Source organism: Diuraphis noxia, unplaced genomic scaffold (assembly GCF_037042655.1).
Source record: "Diuraphis noxia isolate RWA-SAM2 unplaced genomic scaffold, SU_Dnox_SAM2 contig0005, whole genome shotgun sequence".
NCBI classification, from domain to species: Eukaryota; Metazoa; Arthropoda; class Insecta; order Hemiptera; family Aphididae; genus Diuraphis; species Diuraphis noxia.
Genome location: NW_028301715.1, coordinates 12,610,743 through 12,629,576, shown reverse-complemented (window position 1 = coordinate 12,629,576; position 18,834 = coordinate 12,610,743). Strand labels below are relative to the sequence as shown.

At 27.7% G+C, this 18,834-nt stretch overlaps 1 protein-coding gene across 1 annotated transcript; it reads right to left on the bottom strand.

Annotated features, from left to right (window-relative positions):
- Positions 1 to 15,191: 15,191 nt before the first annotated feature.
- Positions 15,192 to 18,542, bottom strand: LOC107169947 (uncharacterized). Its single transcript, XM_089229134.1, has 12 exons — positions 18,297 to 18,542; positions 18,133 to 18,219; positions 17,871 to 18,072; positions 17,668 to 17,771; positions 17,435 to 17,609; positions 16,306 to 16,517; positions 16,136 to 16,234; positions 15,975 to 16,075; positions 15,842 to 15,896; positions 15,685 to 15,780; positions 15,467 to 15,618; positions 15,192 to 15,405 (listed from the first exon to the last, which is right to left on the bottom strand). Exons 1-12 carry the CDS (start codon positions 18,420 to 18,422, stop codon positions 15,270 to 15,272), a joined length of 1,545 nt encoding a protein of 514 aa, XP_089085260.1. The 5' UTR covers positions 18,423 to 18,542; the 3' UTR covers positions 15,192 to 15,269.
- Positions 18,543 to 18,834: the final 292 nt, after the last annotated feature.

The following is an 18,834-nucleotide window of genomic DNA, read 5'->3' as shown; positions in this document are numbered from 1 at the left end:
AGTAGGAAAAGATCTTTGCAAAGGTGACGACCAGTGATGATAGTCATCTATCATCACTCGAGCTCAACTTACCATTCTCTATAGGTACCTAACCTAAACAAACCTCCTTATGACTTAATTAACCATCTGCATGTCCGCGGGGAAGGCAGTGCCGTAGCCAGGGTTAGGATTTGGGAAGGGAAAAAGTGTATACAGTACTATACACCCAATACCCCTCTGGAAGGCTGACTACGACACTGGGTTTAATAAGTATCAATCTAAATGATCGTAGAAAAATAAATGCTATTTGGGTAACGCGTGACAAACGGATGGTTAACTGGGACACTTTGAATAAAAAGATCCTTAGTTGATTTCCGATATAAGTGTTTACTTATCAAGTTGTTCTATTGATTGTTAACCTCTTAGAAATAGCTGTTATTATTAAGATGTTGAGCCTCTTGAAATATTTTTCTCCCTACTAGATTTTTAGGACTTCTGTGCAACTGCTTCCTACTGAATGCACCGATCAAAACAAAAATTTAGGGAATTTGCATCCGTTTAAAATAGCAAAATTCTTTTCTACCAACTTCACTGGCATTACCAATATTAAAACAGTCGGCTCAAAAAAAGTTAAAATTACTTTCAATTCGATCACCAACGGCAATATATGCCCCTAAGTTCTAAAATCTCGAGTGATAACGGTTTCCAGGTAAACATACCTGTCTCGCTTATTTTTCGCTTATGATTTTTACATAATATGTTGTCAAAACTCAAACTTTGAATGCTTAAAAAAAAAATTGTGACTATGTATTCCTTTTATTTTGCAACTGCTATTGTAAAAATATGTTAGGAGCCTTGTATTAAATTTTCAAATCTTAGAATTAAAAAGGAAAACTTTTATGAATTTCTATCTAAGATAATTTGAATATTGCCGTAATTTTTACTTATTTAGTCAAAATTTGAACTTTAAATGCTTATAAAAAAAAATCGTGCCTACGAATTTTTAATATTTTTTAACTTCTATTGTTACAATGTGTTAGAAGCCTTGTATTAAATTTTCAAGCTTGTCTACCGAACAAATAAATTTTTATCGATATTTATAGAAAAAAAAACTAAAAAAGTTGAAAAATTAAAATGTCAGTAAACAGCTCAAAACAAATCTAAATATTTTGAAAATTTTATCAAATATATAAAACGCCTATATAAACATTCAGTCAAAATTTCAAGTATTTGCGGTAATTTGTTTTAGAGTTACACCAAAATAAGGAAATCGCTAAAAGTGAAAATCCAATGTTGTAAAAATTTAAATTTCAAATCCTCATAAAAATTTAATTTGAATTTCCGGTGGAATTTTTATTTGTGATAAACATTGAAAAACTAGTAAGGAATCTTGTATTAAATTTTAAAATCTTAGATTTAAAAAGAAAATTTTTTATGAATTTCTAGCTTAAAATAATTTGTGAATTTTCGTGATTTTTACGTATTTTGTCAAAATTCAAACTTTGAATGCTTATAAAAAAATTGTGACTATGAATTTCTTTTATTTTTCAACTGCTATTGTAACACTATGTTAAGAGCCTTGTATTAAATTTTCAAGCTTTTCTGCCTAACAAATAAATTTTTATCGATATTAATTTTAAAAAAACTAATAATGATCGAAAATTTGAAATGCCTATGAATAGTTCAACTTAAGTCGAAATTTTTTGAAAATTGCATGGTGGATAGAATATACTTATATAAACATTAGGTGAAAATTTCATGTATCTATGGTCTTTTGTTTTAAAGTTACATCAAAAACCAAAATCGATTTTGTCGAAAAATGAGTGTGCGTAAAATTTCCCGTTTTTCTCAATTATTTAGAAAAGTATTAAGAATTTTTTACTTTTGACCCCCCAAAGTACCAACTAGATTCACTTTCTGATCGAAAGAGGTACTGAAGTCAAAACTCGAAGCATTTTTACTGCCCCTGTGTCTGTGATGACAGACACAAAAAAAAAAAAAAAAAAAAAAATACACATCATGGTAAAATCAATACATTCATCGCTCCGCTCAGAATCTAAAAAAATAATAGGATGCATATGTTTTTAATTTAGTTTTAAATGTATTTTTATTGTTTTGACAATGGATATACTCGTACTTTTTGATCATTGATCATAATTAATAATTTGAAATAATACTCAACTGTTTTTCTTAATTCCAGTAATAATTATTAGATAATTAAGAACATTGAACAACTTTGGCGTTCCAAACGAAAACTGTTATAACGGGTTATGGGTATAATAAAATTGTTATAATACAAATATACAATAGTATATCTTTACACAAGTGTAGTTGGTATATTAATAGATAATAATAATAATTATGTTTGAAAAAATAAACGGTCTCAAAATCCAACTGATGCTGGCCAATTATAATAATATTATTGCGTACTAGCTGGCCACTAATAAACAACGGTTTGTTTGAAATTATCGGCTTTGGTCTACGACGAAATCCGGAAATGGTTCATTTTATTTTTTTCTGTCTACCTACACGCGCATAATACACCTGCAAAATGGCTGCATCTTATAATATCGAGAAATCCGACCACATTGAAAGACCACCATAAGAAAAGTTATCGACAAAACAAATAGCAACACCGAATACGATGAAATGGAAACCAAGCTACACAGATTCGATAACTACAACGAGGAAATAACTTATGACGATTTGGCGGGTCTACTGAGTTATGCAAAGCAGTTCACAGGCGACGACGCGTCGACTGCCACAATCGCTCAACCGGATGAATCCTCCAACATTGGACCGGCTGAGATAAACATTATTGCAGACGACGTGATTGCGACGTCGTCAACCAAGCAGGTCGCGGCCGTAGAAGAACATATTAAGCAAAATGACGATGCGTTGGACGTCACGCCGACCAGGGGAAAGGAGGTCACATTCACTTTTTGGGGCTTGTTCGTCTGGCTGGACCCGGGAAACACTCCAGCGATACGCGCACCTCCACGCCCGGGCATCTTGATGAGAATCATTAGCGCGGTGTGGAGAGGCGTAACAAGAGCCGTACGCGGAATTCGTTGTTTTTTATTGAGTTTTTTCCCGAAGTGAAACCGTACGAAAGTTCCCCCCCTGGTTGAGGGCAGCAGACAAAGGCGTGGCGATGTGAGGACGAGGAAGGTACGTGACAGAGCACTACAGGGTGATCGGCGGTAAGTCGCCAATACGTGTTATTCGGCCACCAGCTGTGGCGCAACGGGATCGCAGACGTCGGGTGCTCGGGATCGCCGACACGCGAGACCCTCTGACGGCGCGGTGGACGCCTAGCTGCTTCGGTTGCGATCGACGACGACGACAAGACGACGGTGAGGCTAGCCATATCGACGCCGCCCCGTCGATACCAATAACGACTGCAATGCACGAATACGACTCGTTGCGACGGTGACGACGGATTTCCGTAGAGCTCAAAGTGCTCGGGTAGTAGATGATTATAATTTATGTAGGGTAGATAGGAACACGGATGTCAGTATAGCGCTGATGGACTCGAAGAAACTAAACGTTTCAGAGTTACGGCGGTGCGCGACTCCACGGCGGGACCATTGGCAGCGGCAGACTGCACGGCGCCGACGGATGTGGCCATGGCGAAAATCACGGAGAGTCTCACTACTGATTCTCTCCCCTTTTCGCCTAGTGGTCTGACACTGTCGGCCTAGTCACGACGCCTCGGTTAGGTCACCGCCCATTCCACAGTACCCATCATATTTTATAGTCTTCGTCGCTCGCTCCGGGAGCTTAGGTAACCGTCGTCACCGGCACAACGATCATCGTATTAAACATCTGCAGTATCGTCAAGCGCACAACATCGCGCACTAGCCACTTGTCGTCAATCGTTGTTCGTCTCGCAACCGTCGTGGTCGGGCTCCATCCGCTGCCATGGTCGTCTTCGCGGCCCGGGCAAACGCGCCAACGATTCTCGAACGCCCCTCAGGACCGACCGAATAACGTTGTAGAGGTGACCAGTAGCCTTACTAGCATCTTCTGCGATTATCACTCAATCGCCATTACGTACCACTCAAATCGCCACGTCTTCTCTGATGCCTTTTTTTTGTTTTTGTTAAAATTATTAGTTATTGTTTTTTTTCAATTTGCATTGTATTATATATTATACTTCATCTTTTCGACATAATCTGTTCAAAATATTAAAGCACACATTTGTTATGTTCACTAAATTTTTCATTAAATTTTTCAATAAAATATATTTTGTTTATATACAGTAACATTTTGTTTTTTATTTTTAGCATTAAAAAGTACGATTTTTTAATTTAACAGAACGATGGTCTCACTGTGCAAAATCATGGTGTCGCGTGGGACCCATAAGGAATACTAAAAATTTTTTTTGTTTTTATAGCTAATAATAACAACAACACGTATGTCACTTAAAATATTGAATACCTACCTAGGTAATAAATACATTCGTGAACAACAAACATTTTTTTTTTATTTCTAAAATATTAATTTTAAAAATTCCATTAGACTAGTCGAAAAAGTATAGGTACGATTAACACTAGTATAGATTCCAACACTCAACTAAAATAATAATTTAATAATGATTGTATGTCTCAGAAAAATTAACTATCACCAGATCCTATTTCTTCTTTCCAGTATTAGAGATTTGGATTAATTTTAAAAAACTAGTAATATAAGTTGCTTTCAATTTCATAATGAAATTCTTTTAACTCTTAATCACCTTCAAAAGTTGTTTTTCTTTTATCTGGACAAATTACTATTACAAATTTTTATTTTAAAACATTTTATGTTTTCTAGAGCAAAGACTTTTTATGCATTAATTTATATATTTTTTCTTTTTTGTAAGCTTTATTGTATGCTTATTTCTAGGTTTCTAGTAGTACACAGCATATTTAAAAACTTATGTGATAAAATTCTAAATTTTTTTAGTGCATCTTATGATAGTTTATCGAGAATCAAGCACTTAGGTAAATATTTTTATGGATCAAAATATAATTATATTAAATATTAAAGAAAAATGAAATTTTTATTAGCTTTTTAATTTTTTTTTTTTTTTAGTTTATACAATATATCATGTGTCTCAAATAACAGGGTACACTTTATTGCTCATTAACCTTTAAATATCTTTAAATTATGTTTGTTGGACATTAAACTAGACAAATCAATCATAAATTCCTATATCACTTAAAATTATTTTAAGTCATGTATTTCTTCATTCTTTTTAAATGGAAATCCCTATATTAAATATCATTTTTTTGATATCATGAAATTCGCATACAAGGAAAAGGGCTCATACCAATCTAGTATGTCGGACTACAAAAAAAATTATTTAATTTTCAATACTTTACAAAATAAATACTGCCATTATACACTATAAAAAAAAACCAAATTTACTGGAGACCAAACCAAAAAACTAAGAAGTATACATAAAATATAAATCATTTACAAAAAATTATTTAATCAATTATACTTATATTAACCAAAAAACTATTTAATAATAAAACAAAATTTGTAATCAACATTGTTATACTAAACAATTATAACTATAATTTTTATAAGATTTAAATAAAAATATTTAACCAATTTATTCACTTTATAACATTATTTTTTTTATTATTATTCAAAATTAGGTTTACAACCAATAATTATTCATAGAAATAAATCAAATTAATAACATGATATTATGAGGACATAATATCAATAAAACTGGAGTGAATGTAATGATGTAGATATCATTACGCTTACGCCCACACAGCATCATGATTCAATATCATCATAATAATCTTAAATATGGCATTACCAAGGAAACACAAAAAATAACTGTATATTATATTATTCAAAATGTACAAAACTATTAATAGGTAATAACTATTAAACTATATATATATATATATATATGCATGTATAAAAGTAATTAATGTCATAAACAAATCTATTGAATCTATTTATTCATCTATATATAAAATAAACAACAACAATTTAATATGGAACAACAAGGCATCAAAGGTTCTATAAGTAAAACCCCCATTTCGATATTCAGAACAGTCTGCTCATACTAGCCAAAACTAACACATACACCTTCTTATTTTGATACTATAATTATATAGCAGTAATTAATTTGACTTGTTCATTTCAAAACATTCGTGAAAATATTAAAATAAATTTAATTCATATTATTTCCATCCTAAATTCCATCTTCATTCAAATCAAGTGACATCAACCAGGCAAGAAATTATAATAACATCACCGATATATAAATTATAGCCCAAGCGTTGAATAATAATAAATAAAATATAATCCAAAGATTAACACATTTTTTACAAAAGAATTAAACACAGAGATGTTTAGATTCAAATAAAATTAAAATTATAGTCCAAACGATGACTAATAAAAAATAAAATAAAATCCATTTTATAAAAGATTTAAACACTGATTTGTTAGGATTCAAATCAATTTAAAATTATAATCCAATGACTAATAATAAATAAAATTTAATCCAAAGAAGATTAATACATTGTAGGTATATAAAAGAATTAAACACAGAGACGTTTAGATTCAAATAAAATAAAAATATATTATAACTATATTATAGTCCAAATGATGACTAATAATAAATAAAATATAATCCAAAGAAGATTAAAATTTTTTTTTAGATTAATTAAACACAGAGATTTTTAGATTCAAATCAATTTAAAATTATAATCCAATGACTAATAATAAATATAATATAATTCAAAGAAGATTAATACATTGTATATAAAATAATTAAACACAGAGACGTTTAGATTCAAATAAAATAAAAATATATTATAACAATATTATAGTCCAAATGATGACTAATAATAAATAAAATATAATCCAAAGAAGATTAAAACATTTTTTTTAAATTAATTAAATATAGAGATGCTTAGATTCAAATAAAATTAAAGTTATAGACCAAACGACGACTAATCATAAATAAAATATAATCCAATGATTAACACATAATGTCTCTGTCAAAAATGTCCAGAGATAACGACAATGATCAAATAACTGAAACAAACAACAAAGCTTACTTAACATAAGTGTTCATAATCATGGGCAAAATGAATTTTTCAATAATATCAAACAAATGTTTCATTTTCAAAAATAATATTGAACTATAAGTTTTCACCTTTGATGTATCACATAAAAATGGTAAAGAAAACAGAGTATCAGACGGGCTATAATACAATAACATAAATACAAACGATAAAAACATTTGAATCGACAAATCACTTAATTATGTACGAATGTACGACATAAATCCATCAAATTCCAATGATCTATTTAAAAAAAATATAAATAAATATATATTAAGGAAATCACGAAAATTTGTCCTAATAAATAACATCATATTATCAACAATGCACACCATATTATACCAATTATAGAATTTTTTTTCCTAATGCATGATTTTGAACCTTATTTTCCAATAGATATTATACTAATACCAGAAAAAGCATGCCTTACAACATATAAAAATTATTAAAGGAATAAGGAACTAAACGAAATAAGGAACGAAATTCCACAAATAGCAAAAAAAAGGGCACAAATTAAACAAAAAAATTTTAAAAAAAATACTCATGGGAAACAAAAAGTAGAAGTCTACGCCAATCACAAAAACAACAAAACCAAGTTGTATGGATACCACTAAAATATATCAGTTAAAAGAATTTTAAGTCATATAGGAATTTATGATTGATTACAGGGTATAATTTAAGGGTAATGAGTGATAAAGTGTACCTAACCTGTTTTGTGGGACACACGGTATATATATATAAACATATGATAAATGCATAAAATATTTAATTAAGTAATTTTTATAGTGTAATAAATATAAAAGAATGTAATTTTTTTTAAGGCATATTTAACTGCGTATATTTAATGAATTTTTAGTAAGTACATAAAAGTCCTGGCTCTACAGTTATTAATTATAACTTTTACTTCCAATCATGCGTCTACTTTCAAGTTTATTTTTTTAATCGCTATCATAGTACAATCTTGTAATGTTAAACAAAAGTATACAAATATTATATTTTGAAATTGAAGTCCTAAAGTGAATATTTTGAGAATGAGAAATTATAATATATACATTTTTTTACTTATCAAGCAACAACTTTAATACTTTTTTTTATTGAGCATTACAATACTTTTCATAATAAGACTATTAACTATAATATTATGTTTAATGAAATTGTAAATTTGTATATAAAAACAAAATTTGTTATTTTAAAGACAATATTCATTTGATGGATGTGATATTTTAACAAAATATGTAATGACAGTCATACTTTTTACAAGACTTATAATAATATAAACAATCAACAATCAAGAGCTTTTTTAACTTGATAACACTTAAGAGGATGTCAGTGAATTTCTTTTTTTTCTCTCTGACCCACACACAACATACCAAATATTACGTTCACTATGATCATAATAATTTCTAAAACTAGAGTGAAATGGCCTCTTTTAAAATTTTAAGATACTTATTATTAATACCTAGAGCATCTTAAAGGCTATATTTGAGAGATATGAATACTTTAAAATACTCATAACTCAATTAATAATTAAATTTTAATAAGCCTATGATATGCCCTAGATAAAAATCTAACCATTAATTTTTCTCTAATTTTAGAAATTATTAAGATTATTGTGAACAAAAATATTGATATATTGCGCATGAGTCGGAGAAAAAAAATTCCACTGACATCCTCTTCATCGGCCTAACCAACCTTCTCTTTTTATTCTATCCCATAGTCGAAGGTTGTAAACCTTACCTAACCTGGTAGTATCACTCAAAGGGTCGAGTGACCTTTGCAATTTAAGATCCTTTCCTACATATTCAGAATTGTTAACATAACTATTCTACCTAACTATTCCCCTACCCCCCCCCCACCTAACCTAATCCTCTCTCTCTGCCACTACCCCTCATAAAATTATTTATACCATACATTGAATTACGTTTGAATGTATTATGCTAATTGGTGCAAGATAATATATAGACACCCCCCCCCCTCATAGAAATAACAAATAAACATTTTTTTATAAATTTATAGTTTTTATATTCTTAACTTGACGCTTTCAACAGTTTCAGGCGTTTCAGCCACGATTATCATTTATCAAATGTTGATTTTTTTTTTTTATTTAATTAAACATTGCGGTCAGCATATGCTCAACCAAGACCACCCATCCCCCTAACATTGGTAGTGCAGTGCACCAAAAGCCCTCTGGTTTACACTGTCTGGAAAAGAAGCTGCCGCCTCCCACATGGGCATGGTAGAAACCTACGGGTTTCCAGGGGCCTATGCAGGGGGTAAAACTGGCTGAAACCCTAGCCCTCGTTTCTCGTATTATCATTTTTATTTTTAAATCTAGTATCTAATAAACGATTTAATATAGTATTGTATAAGTGTGATTTAAAATACACTAGTTCCGTCCCGGGTTTTTTATATCTTTATGTCATAATAATAAAAAAATGTTAGTATATTATACTATATACTAAATATAATTAATAATTTGTATAAATATGGTCGTCATAAAATGCATTCAAAAAATTTAAGTATAAGGCGAACTTATTATTTTTAATAAGTAAAATTTTACCCTTTTCACTGTAGATATTTTATTGTACTCTATTCATTTTCAATATACAGGGTGATTCAAAATTTATTTTACAGCCATTTTATTATATAAATATTCAAAATACTGAAAAATGTATGATACAAAAGTTTATTTATTTAAAAACATCTATTATGATTTCACAATTTAATAAATGTTTACAAAGTTTTAGGGGGGTTTTGAGTGGTCAACTTTAAAAATTCAAATGAAAGCCTATACTTTTTTTGCAATCATAATGTAAAGGATATTTTTAAATACATTTTAGTGAATGAACAACATTAATTAATGCAAAACTCTATGCTTGAGAGCTATTCAAAATTTTTAGAAATTGCATTTTCAATTTTTAACCACACGACGTGCGCCGACAGGTAGCTAAGCTAATGGTTCGCTTATCAGTTATCATGTGATAATGTTTCCGTCACAATGCTTCTGCGAACCCGTATCAGAATAAAATTAATTATAACTTGTTTGTCACCGTTTATCCCCAAATACTAAATATTTATGCAGAAGTGGCAGGGTTGACGTGGGGTACTCATCAGTAAACCCAGCCATAATAATGTTTCGGATCTTTGTTTAAAAAAAAAAAAATATTTCAATAAAAATTAATTTATACACCTGATATTTTACATCTAATATTGCTAAGTTGATAACTATTGTGAACACTAGGAAATATTTTAATTTATAATAGAATATGTAGTTTTGACAGTTAAAAAATTAAAAATTAATGCTTGCTAATATTACTGAAAATACTTAAATATTAGTTAGACAATAAGATTACACTTAGTTTTGTATTTTCTAAAAGGAATTAGTTAGGTAGTTAAAATTGAAATTTAAGAATAATATTACATTTTGAATGTTTTTTCAATCCAAAGTGAAATTCACTAGATAGGCTTAGTAATTAGTATTTATATCGGTGGGTATTCTAACATTAAATGAAGGTATATAAAGACATTTTAAGTAACAAAATGTGTTGAATTGTTTCAATTATTGATGGCACTACAAAAAATTCTTGATAAGTAACCAAAATTATAATATAATTATAATTAAATAATCTTAAAATATAAATTTTTTCACAACTTAAAGTCATTGCATTTTTTAAATAAATTACTATACATTTTTCTACACAACATTATGTATTGTATACTTAAGCAAACACTAATGTTAATTTTAAGTCTCAATTTTTCTAGCAGCCAATAAGGTACCTACTTGGACTTATTAACTTGAAGGTTGTTAATGCTAATTTGTGCATCAATTATTATATTATAATTAATCATTTTGAACTTGCAGAACACTATGCCATGGTAGAGGTTCAATGTTAATTAATTTATAATAATATATCATAAAATGTATCACATTACTACCATTTACCACATCAAATTAACCAAGTTTAAAAATTGTATGAATAAGTAATGAATGATGTATTAACAAATTGTATACAATACATGCATGTGTGTATACTATATAGAAAGAAATATAATATTACTCATAGAAATTCCTTACTTAATCCATTGATAAATTATTGAAAAATATGAATAAAATACAAGTATTTTTGGAATGATAATACAAATGTGTATCTTGGTGAATTGAAAATAAAATGCACAAAAACATGAAAATTATGTTTAAATAACTGATTGGCTATGTATATACCTAATATTCTTATAAATATAATATGTTATAAAATAATAAGAAACAAAAAATAATTAAATATATTTCCATATGTTATCAATAAATTATCAAAACTATGACTCGGTCACTCGGATAATTGATTTTATGTAGGTACCTATTTAATATCCCTAAATTATATAACTATACATATGTATATAAAATTTAAATAGTAAATTATATGTAGAAGTATTACAAGTTTCTGAATTCAAAAATACAAAATTGTTAAGGTTTAAGAACAATAATACTATCAATAATAAGTACAATGATAACAATTATGGTACTATATTTATTATAATAATGCAATGGGCTATATGTATAATACTATGTTGAAGTGAAGTATCTACCTATTACGAATATTCACTAAAAATTCAACAGCCATGTTTATATTAATGTAATCACATGAAAATCAATTAGGTACATATTTATAAATTAGTATAAAAAAGATTTTGCAAAAATGTAGTATAAACTTTGGCAAATAATTAGTAATTGCATATATTTTAGAACCTTTTGAAACGTGTTCAACACCTGTCATTCAGATAATTTCTTATTCCCTACTTACATACAAATCCGAGCCCTAATTTTAACCTTAATAATATATGACATAAATTTAGACGCACAGTAATAATTTTAGCACAATAAAAACAATTTAACACGCATTACATACATTCAAATCAAGCAACATCTAACTCCAAACTTCCAAAATTGAATTTCTGACAAATTTGTCTTGTCTCTTGAGCTTGAATAATTCGGCAGTTGTGCATTTCAGCGTTTGTGCATGATGATGATGAATGATGTTATTATTACTTATTATAGTAAATAGATTAATTAATATACCTCTTATCTATGGGTTTGAATGTGATAGTGATATAGAAAATGGTATAAACCGGGTATAAAATTATTTTATGTTCGTGGTATAAGACTATGATAGTGTTAGTATCATTATGAAGGTTTAACGGTAAACACACTACAAACATTAAAATGTATTATTAGAATTGCGGATAACATACAACAGGTATATTATAATCTCTTGTACCTACTGGTGCGCGGAAGCATTGTGACGGAAACATTATCACGTGATAACTGATAAGCGAACCATAAGCTTAGCTACATGTCGGCGCGCGTCGTGTGGTTAAAAATTGAAAATGCAATTTCTAAAAATTTTGAATAGCTCTCAAGCATAGAGTTTTGCATTAATTAATGTTATTCATTCTCTAAAATGTATTTAAAAATATCCTTTACATTATGATTGCAAAAAAAGTATAAGCTTCCATTTGAATTTTTAAAGTTGACCACTCAAAACCCCCCTAAAATTTTGTAAACATTTATTAAATTGTGAAATCATAATAGATGTTTTTAAATAAATACACTTTTGTATCATACATTTTTCAGTATTTTGAATATTTATATGATAAAATGGCTGTAAAATAAATTTTGAATCACCCTGTATATTAAAAATGAATAGTGTACAATAAAATATGTACAGTGAAAAGGGTAAAATTTTACTTATTAAAAATAAGTTCGACTTATACTTAAATTTTTTGAATGCATTTTAAGATGACCATATTTATACAAATTATTTATTATATTTAGTATATAGTATATTATACTAACATTTTTTTATTATTATAACATAATATATTATACCTATTATATTATTACGAATAACTTATGAAAATGTTTATACCTACTTATATTTTTATAAATGTATTTTATAACAAAAATTATTATACAAATTAATAATACTACCCTTTTTCAACTGGGGTAGAATTGGTGCAAAAAAGGTTCTTGGGATGGAACTCAGATGCAGCATTTTATATAGTGATTTTATCCTCCACATAAAAATTACTAATTAAAAATGATAAGTGATATATTAATTTTCATTTCGTTTTTAATTTTAGTTAAAAGAAGCAGATGATAAGTCTATATCTATGATATATATTTTGATTAAATAAAAGTCGTAAGTTGTCAAGAGATTTTAAATCTAGAAGTCATAAGAGAAAATTTATTATAACCATAATGTTTGTGTTCAGTATTAAATTGTGCACTTGGAACACGGTTTTTAGGGCGTATATCGATTGCGCCGAAATGACCTTTTTACCTGTGAAAAATCTATTGATTCCGCCGGCTATCGACTCCGCCAAAGTTTTCTTTTTTTTGATTCCGCCGGTTAATATTTGTAAATTATTTATTTTAATGAAAACAAAATATAAAAGGCTTAAATTAATATACAATTAATTTTCAATTCACTAGTAAAAACACTCGTAGTCTTAGAGCATTACCTAAATATATAACTTGAATTTTGAATTCTCCAACTATACTAAACGTCTTAATCTCCCCTAACATATTCTATAATAATATACGTATAGCTATCGCATATTATCGTGTCGGTTTTATCTTAATCAATATAATCTATAAAATTGTATCGAAAAGAGACATATTTCATTACACGTAGGTACATCGGTATTATTAGAAATAAAAGTAAATATTGTACAATATGTTTTGTGTCCAAATGATCAACATTTAGTGACAGTTGTAGTCTTGTTCGCGTGTTGCATTATACATATACCAGATACCTCGACACCTCGTGTTAAAAATGAATTTTGAAATCGTTATTAGTGAAAGAAAAAATCAATTAATATCATATAAAAGTTTTAAATTTTATAACAAAGCGTACTATTACCTATTTATTTTATTTGTACTAAATTATATTATTTTTGCATTTTTGGCGTTTTTAAAATAAATTGTAGAACATTTGATTATTATTTACTATTACCTATTTATTTTATTTGTACTAAATTATATTATTTTTGCTTTTTTGGCGTTAACTAAATAAATTTTATATCATTATTTTACTATTTTAATACATTTTACTTACAAAAATGTTTGAATTATTTTTTGAAATATTTATATTTAAACTTTAAAAAAATTGATTTAAAAATACATAGTCGGCGGAATCGATAGCCGGCGGAATCAATAAATAAAAAAGTTCGGCGGAATCGATAGCCGGCGGAATCAATAAATAAAAAAGCTCGGCGGAGTCGATAGCCGGCGGAATTGATATTAAAACGGCGGAATCGATAAAACCCCGGTTTTTAAATCGTTTTTTCGAGCTCCTCTACTTAATTTTTCCAAATTTGAGCTCTATGTATTAACTGCTTTTTTATATTATTTAATGATCAGGTAAACGTATGTACATTTTCTTTATTTTTGTAAATTATCATTTTTAAATGGTTAAACCCCCCGGATCATTTTTAGGCAGACATTTTCCCCTGATTTTTTTTTTAAATCTACTGCATAAAGTTTAATATATTGATTTGTGTATAGCGAGTACACATACGTTTACCCGAATACCCGGGTACGTTAATACCCTAGTATAAAAAAACAGTTTATACACAGTGCTGACAACTGTCTATACACTAACCAATATATTTCATATTTGATGATAAATAAAATATTATTAAGTTGTAGGTAGATTAAAAAAAATAATCAGTGGAAAATGTCTACATAAAAAATGTATTTGGGGGGGGGGGGGGGCTATTTACCATTCAAAAATGATAATTTACAAAAATGAAGAAAATTTAAATATGTTTACCCGATCTTTAAATAACATAAGAATGCAGTTAAAACAAGTGCTCAAATTGAAAAAAGTTGAGGAGCTCAAAAAAAAGATTTCGAAACCATGTTTCTTAGTGCAAAATTAAATACTGAACACAAACATGGTTATAATACATTTTCTCTTATGACTTCTAGATTTAAAATCTCTTCACAACTTACAACTTTTATTTAATTAAAATATATATCATAGATATAGACTTATTATCTGTTTCTTTCAACTAAAAATAAAAACGTAATAAAAATTAATATAAATTAATAATTTTAATTAGGATTATTTTTATCATGCCCTTTAAAACGTACATTTTGAAATATGTGGTGGATAAAATGGCTCTATATTAAAGATTCAGTTCAGTAAATTACTTTTCATGTATTAACTGCTGTTTTATATCGTTTAATGATCGGGTAAACGTCCGAACATTTTCTTTATTCAACATTATAATCGTATCCAATCTTTCTTTAAAGGCGGTCCGTTCTTCTTCAACCAGTCCTAATCTGAATGTTATAAAATATTATTTATTATGATCTCGATTAACGTATTAAATTTATTATTTACTTATTTTGTAATTCTATTAGTTTTTCATTTAGATTTAATTCTTTTTTTAATTGACGTGAGTCATTTTTTGATATTTTTTTAAATGTTGAATTGAAGTATTCCATCTTTGATTTCAAGTTCTGTGACACTCGTGTTTCCATTAAGTATTTATTCTTTTAAATAAATTTTTCAGTTAATATCATAAAATAATTAATAATGAATAATTATAATGTACTTACTTTAAAATCAACAGCGATTAGAACATGCTCACAAATTTTATTGTGAGCTATGCTTAATAGGTCCACGAGTTGTCGATTTTCAAGTCCATTCAATTTCTATTTAATAAAACTATATTATAACCCTTTGATGATATTATTAATTTTATTAGTTAATTACCTTTATAAAAATATCCTTAGGATCCGAAAAATCAATTGAACACATATTACCATCTCTGTAAAGTATTAGTCGTATTAGAATTTGGTACTTTATGCATCATCATTCAAATATATCTACTACTATTATTACTTACTGAATTTTTTCATTAGTGGTATGTATTTTAAATTCTAAATCAGATATTCTCATATCTCTTTCCTTCAAATCGGATGTTTGTTGTTCAATTATTTTTGACGCCTGTAATCATTTTTAAAATTTTATAAATCATGTTAACTATTAATGTATACTTAAACATACTTTTTCATATTTTGACTGAAGGGATATTATAGATTTTTCTAATTTTGTAACAGATACTTTATTTTTAAGTTTTTGTATGTTAGTGTCACTTAACTCAGTCTACAAATAAATTAAAAACATTATTATAATTATCTAATTATTATGTCAGTAAAATAACACATTGACAATACTTTTAATTTATCAATAAGCTGGTGATCAGATTCAGACTTCAACAATAAATTTTGCACATGAACTCTTAAAGCAGTAATTTCTACATCCAATGCTTTACTTCGTCCTTTCCAAATTTCCACTGATTTAGTCAACTCTTCTACCTTTGATTGAGAATCTTTTAATTTACGGTCATTAATTTCTGTACTTGCTTTCTCCATTTTTCTTGTGTTTACTAAAGAATTATATTGGTTATGTTATGTTTGTAGGAAAATGATACATATATATTTAATTAAATAGACTCAACTAACGCGTAAAAACATAAGGTTATATTAATATTTAATAAAATACAAAAGATACACATAATACAAAAATGACATATTCACGAATCTCGACAATAGCCTGTCAACTGTATGACAATAAATATAATATTAAGGTAAGGTGCATTCAGATATTTACAGCCTTGTCTAACTGTCAAGGAACAAACTACACTGCTGGTTAGAACAGATTTATATAAAATGTAACGTATTATTGAACCATTTTGTTCAAATTATGTTATTCATGGTTCATATACAATCAAGGTGTTGAATTTATTTCTGTATCATTTACCTACCAAATACATTAAATTTATTGGTATTGACATAGACCGGCACAATGTATCTATAATATCACTGCGAGATTCCGTAGAAAACAATTGAAATTATATGTATATTTTTAAATAAATCTAGCCTTAAAAAAAATATACGCCAAAAAAATTAAGTTGGTTTAGTTAATTTCTTATTTAGCAAACTTCTGTATGTATATTCGATACTCTTACTATAGGTATAAACAATTACAGTGAAAAATCTAAATACCGGACACTCTCAGTCGCTTAAATGTTGTCCGCTATTAAGAGGGAAAATACAGTGAGTACACATTTCACCATTCCCGAAATTCCGTCCATTATTTGGAGGTGTCCGTTAAAAGAGGTTTCACTGTATTATAATTAAAAATTGTTATAAATATAATTGGTGATCAAACAGAATATACAACTATAAACAAAACTATCAATACTAATCCAGTAATATTTTCCTATAGACAACATTAAATGGATGTATAGTGTATACGTATATATATTTAGGTATATTATATTAATTATGACTACTATAGTACCAGTTGAATTATGCAGTTTTTTTGTCAAATTATTTTCACTCTGTTTCGCTTGTAGCTCATTCACCTTTTGCTGCAATACCAATATTTTTTGTCCTCGTCCAATGTAATTTGAAGATCCTGTACTCTTCATAACTTTTTGCATCACTGCTGGATCGCCGATTTCATTAGCTAATGCCTATATATTGTGAATAATTAATACTAATTATTACAAATGAATTATAAACCATTCTTACATTTTGAGCAATTTTCAATTCATTTTTCAATTGTATTATTTGGTTACGGTAATTGCAAATCTTGTTATTCGATGAATTACACTTATCATTCAATTGTTTTATTTCTGTAAAAATTTAATAGAATGTTAATTAAACAAATTGATGATGAATACTATAATGCGATAACATAATATTATGATGTGTTATTCACAAACAGAGCATACTTGCAAAATCGACTTCAGATGTTGACGATTTGATTAATTGTAATTCTGTCATAAGTTCATGTACCCTGTCTGTTAGCTGTGATATTTTTTTGTTTGCTAATTCCAGCGTGGTATTACAATTAGATTTTAAACTATCTTGCTTGTTTATTATATTTTTTCTTTTAATTATTGATGACAAACGATCGTTTTCTTCTTCTAAGCTCTAATTAAATATGTCTATGAAAGAAATATGTTTAAAATATTTATAACTACATTATCTTACTTTTATTTTATGTAAAAAATGCTTATTTGTGTCTTCAATGCTCATCATGTCTATAGACTCAGAATATGATTGGACGGTCATCTCATTCTAGATAATAAACAGTTTATAATTTAATTTTTAACAATATAAATGTTTGTACTTTCTTTTACTATGATGTAACTTGCCTTTTTGTCCAAAGTCTTACTAGAAATTGTATGAACATTTGATTCATATATTTGATTCATTGGTTTTTTGAGCTTGCCTCCAACAGACTTCACATTCTCCACAAAACATGTTTTTATACTCTCCATAATATTTCAAATGCAATGATAGATATATAAATATAATTATCTATAATCTTTTTTTTATTTGAAGTTTATTGAAAATTTATCTATACACAATGTACAATAAGTAAATATGATGTAACAATAACAAAATAAAATATATTATAATATAATCTATAATATTATAGTCAATAAATAAACATTGCTGTTCCTAGGTAACGACTAACAAACAAAATAAACTATAGACTTTAGTATAAATATATTAAATAATAATAGACTCGTTTAGGTATTATTATTTTTAATATTGGTTTAATTGTCTCATTTGTAAATTTTACTCGAAATGATTGATATAATTGTGATATCTTATTTTTAAAAACATAGATACTATACATAGTAATTTTATGTTCAGTAGAACCAATTTTTGAAGGGTTGGATTTAA